Raw genomic sequence first — 4,843 nt, forward strand, 5'->3', positions numbered from 1 at the left:
ACTTGCAGGAGCCAGGTAAATCTCTGATACGTGCCGGAATCCAGAGGGTCTGATACGTGCCGGAATCCGGAGGGGAGATAAAAGCCCTGAGGCATGGGATGTGTTAGAATCCCTGACACTAAAGGCTTCTGGTTAAAGATTTACCTGGAGACCATTAGGACTCAGCCCTCACAATAACAGAAAGGACTGGAGGTTCAAGCTCTCCATGAGGGCTGACCTCCAAGAATGTCTTATAGAACAAAGCCAAAGAACTAACCCATCAGAAAGAGCTACTACCTTTCTCATGATCAGAAAAGTGAGAAAGCAAGAAGCTACTACTCCCAGCACATCAACTGCCACTTGGTACCCTGAAAGCTAAGAGATTGCACTCTGGAGCACTAATGTAGAAAATTTACTCAATGTCTCCATTACTGTGCTTGACAAAAGAAAATAGCCAAACATCAATATATTGTCCCACTTCACTTCTAAATTCCAAATCACATATAAAGTCACTGCCGTCAAGTCGAATCCGACTCGTAGCGACCCCTCCTTGGGTTTGCAGGGCAGTATCACTATGGAAGTAGATCACCCAATCTTCCTTCCAAAGAGTGGCTGGTGCTATTTATATCTATTTAGCAAAATTTAATTACAACCTGAACCATAGCTGCAAAGAAGTCTGAGATCAAAAACAAAAGAGAATTTTTAGCTTCTAACTTCACTATATAAAAAATTGCTTGATGGAAGATGAAATGCATGTTGTGTGGCATATCACAGTATATGCTACATTACCTCAAATTTTTTTTCAGAAATGTTGATGGTACACTCTAGATTCTTGAAGGACTGAAAATGTATTTTCCCTATACACATAAATTACAGCTTTTCTAAGTATTGAATACGATGATTTTAATTTTCCTCGGAATTCTAGAAACAAGTCTTCATCGTTGTCTCCTATCGTTCCATGTTTTCCATGTGAAATAAGAGGGCTGTCTGATTTCTTTTTCCTCTCTTAAAATTTAAACAATTTTTATCAGTCCAAGAATGATATGTATGTAACTTTAATTAAAAAAAAAAAAATGTTTCCAGGCATATAGTTAATCCTTTTGTTTCGAAGTAAATAGCCTTTAAAATGATGCAATGTTGTCTCAAATTTCATTGAGAAGAAATTATTTGAATTTGTACTTTTTTATGCATTAATTCCTTACCAGTGAAGTCTTTCCTCTGACTGCTTAGCTTGTTCACTTCTGCTGCTTATTTTCCTCATGTATTTAGTGACTTTTAGTTGCTTCCCATTATTAATAAAACTCAATGTTGCAGTAAAGAGTCAAAGTACCTAGGTTCAATTTGTATTTAAGATCATAATTGTACTTTCCTTATAGAATTGTTATATAGAATGAGCTTAGATCCTATACAGTGCTTTAAAATAGTGCCTGGAATTGATTAAGAACTCATAATCACTACTACTTTGATAGAGGAGAGAATATATTTTAGAATTTGTTGAGGTTTAGCTGTAGTGTCATGCTAGCTGGCTCTATCCTGGTCTCACTAGACAGTGGATTAGATGGATTAGGTTGCTGTTACACATTTGTGACCAAAAGTTATTGAAAGTTTTGAAGACATTTGACATTTTTACTGTAGAGATTGGAACCCTTTCTCTTTTCTAGTGTTAATGTTCAGACAGACTATGCTATGCCTTCTACTTTGGTTTAGCTGCCTCATGTGGGGAATTGAGAATTAGTTTTAGAAAATGTTAAACCATTATTATAAATCTAACTGAGCCCAAAATATTTAATAATTTGGCATCTGATTGCCTCCTTTTTGATAAAACACAAGGCTACTTTATATGATTTTTACAGTAGAATTTTTCAATATGAAGTGAGAATACCATCAAAAAAATTATTGAGCCACAGTTGTTGCATTTGCTTTGTTTATATAATTTTGAAAATTAGAGAATGAAATATATTATGTGTGATATAAAATAGAAACATTCAACTAATGAAGGTAGATATCATAGACATTTTTCACCCTCATGAATTTAACAGTACACTGCAAATTTTGGCATTTGGAAATGACTAGTGGATATTGAAAACTTGTTGGACAGTGTAGAATTCCTTTGATTATAGTATGTGAACAGATTATTTTAAGTATAGGAAATAATTCACTTTCAGTTATCATTGTTGTTGTTGTTATGTGCCATTGAGTCAGCTCCGACTCATAGCAACCCCTCCTTGGGTTTCTGAGGTAGCATCACTATGGAAGTAGATTGCCCAACCTTCCATCCAAGGAGTGGCCGATGGGTTTGAACCATCAGCCTTCTGGTTAGCAGTCAAGTGCCTTAGGCACTATGCTACCAGAACTCCAGTATATCAAAGATGTGAAAAATTAACTTTTGTGACAAACTTGGTGCACAGTAGAAAAAATAAACAGTAATTTGAACTTTTGAGTAAATACAGTATTGGATTTAGTGAGTTATTTTTATACAATTTCAATTTCAATTAAGTTCAAAATTATGGGATAATTTTGAAAAATGTAATATATTACACACTATCATAATTGAAAGAAAGCATGCATGATATATACATAAGAGATATTATTTATTGTAAACTTAATTTATTATGTTATTTATACTATGATTTTATGTCTTATCTTGAAATAATTATACACATTTATGCATTTTCCTACTCTCAGGCATGAAGGAACTGACTCTCAAAGAGACGTGGGAGATGTCATTGTTGTATTAAACAGCTTCAAAAGTAAGATACTGGAAATGCAGGTATGTGATATAGAAGATTTTTATGGGATTGCTATTGAGTCAGTTCTGACTCATGGCAACCTTATGTGTTACAGAGAAGAACTGCTCCATCTGATTTTCTTGGGTGTAATCTTTACAGACACAGACTGCCAGGACTTTGTTCCATATTGCTGCTGGGTGGGGGTACCTGGGTGGTACAAACAGTTTGCACTTAATGGTTCTAACCCACCCAGAGGTACCACAAAAAGAAGGCCTGGCAATCTGCTTCTGTAAAGCAAGAGGTTTAAAAAAAAAAAAAAAAAAGCTCATTGCTGTTGAGTCGGAGCTAACTCATAGTGAGCCCTCCTTGGGTTTCCAAGGTGGTATCACTACAGAAGTAGGTTGCCCAGTCTTCCTTCCAAGGAGTGGCTGGTGGGTTAGAACTGCCAGCCTTCTGGTTAACCGTCAAACAGCAGAGAAAACCTAATGGAGTCAGAATCAACTTGACAGTCAATGGTTTGGTCTTAGATGAGTGGTAAATTTTTATCTATGCAAAGAAAATCTGATTAACTCCTCAAGCATGGTTCTTGTGGGTCAGTTCAAGGTAGACCAGCGGTATTCTCAAGTCTCTTAAGGGCCTAGGGTTCCAGGCCACTTGGAAGGAAGGATGAAGTGGAAAGTGGAGGAGGTAACCAGCATTCCCTAATACAGCACACATACATATCCTCACTCTTTCAACCAAAGCCATGCAATTCTGACATTATTTCCTATAAAACTTTTTAAAAAGGGAAAAAGAAGAGAGAGATTCCATGCCAGGTAAAGTTTGAAAACTTAGGATTCATTACTTTGTTTACCAAAAAGTTACCTTCGTTCTCATTCATTCATAATAAAAAATAAAAAAACCAAACTCACTGCTATCGTGTCAGATCCAACTCATAGCAACCCCTCCTTGGGTTTCCGAGGCTGTATCTCTACAGAAGTAGATCGCCCAGTCTTGCTTTCAAGGAGTGGCTGATGGGTTAAACCTCCAGCCTTCTGCTAGCAGTCTAATCCCTTGGGCACTATGCCACTAGAGCTCCTATTCATTCATAATATATACAATAAACTATGTATTATTCATTTCTGCTACAAATCTCTTTAAAACTTTTTGCTCTTATTTTTTCTTCTAAAATTTTGCATGAGGAAATACAAGTTGAGGCATACTATTCTACATATGATCATTACTGTTGTTTAAGATAACAGTTCAGAACAATTTTTAAAGATTAGAATAAATGTTCTAAATTAGATTCTTTGTTCCTAGTCATTCTTGGTTCCATACAACCTAATGAAGATACAGATTTCAGGGACTTTAAATGACTTTATTATAATATCACCATGAGAATCAACAGAGACCATGTTTTAATAAATCAAGCTATTATGCCAAATTATGTAAAGCAAAACTATGCTGTAGCTTATACTGCATACTTTGATTTAAAAAAAAAAAAAAAAAAACAACTCACTGACGTCAAGTCAATCCCAACGCATAGCAACCCCTCTTTGGGTTTCCGAGACAGTATGTCTATGGAAGTAGATTGCCCAGTCTTCCTTCTGAAGAGTGCATGATGGGTTTGAACCACCAGCCTTCTGCTTAGCAGTCAAATGCTTTAGGCACTACATTACCAGAGCTCCCATACTTTGATACAGTTATTAGATTATATGAATATATACTAGTCTGCCATGGCAGATGAAAAACATGCATCTTCATTTATAAGTGAGTGATCTTGCAGAAACTCAACCAGTGCTGGGCAAAATAAACCATTCACGGTATTGACTATAAGTGGTCATTTTTACAAAACAGTTTTGAAAGAAACATCTTAGAACGTGAGATGGAGACAGTTTTATTTCCAAAATTCCTCATAGGAAGGGCACAGAAAGAAAAAAAGAAAACTTTGATAAACCACCTTGAATAAATGGAAATATCCCAAGCATACTCAAATGTGTTTTAAAAATGATGGCCATTGATTTTATATGAGGAGTTCCGGCAAGATGGCAGACTAGGCAGAAGGACTGCACAGACCCTCTTCAACAAAGGAAAGGGAAACCAATTAACACAGACACAGAAGATAATCTTGGACCCTTGAGGCTTGAAGGGAAGGA

General features: G+C 36.1%; 1 protein-coding gene across 1 annotated transcript in view; it reads left to right on the top strand.

Moving 5' to 3' along the window:
• Positions 1–4,843, top strand: part of UGGT2 (UDP-glucose glycoprotein glucosyltransferase 2) — a 601,530-nt gene that overhangs the window by 507,426 nt on the left and 89,261 nt on the right. The window contains exon 30 of the mRNA XM_007944010.2: positions 2,665–2,749. Coding sequence (XP_007942201.1) covers positions 2,665–2,749 — 85 coding nt within the window. The remainder of the gene's footprint in view (positions 1–2,664; positions 2,750–4,843) is intronic.

Source organism: Orycteropus afer, unplaced genomic scaffold (genome assembly GCF_000298275.1).
Source record: "Orycteropus afer afer isolate SDZICR_OR568_19922 unplaced genomic scaffold, OryAfe1.0 scaffold00117, whole genome shotgun sequence".
Taxonomy (NCBI): domain Eukaryota; kingdom Metazoa; phylum Chordata; class Mammalia; order Tubulidentata; family Orycteropodidae; genus Orycteropus; species Orycteropus afer.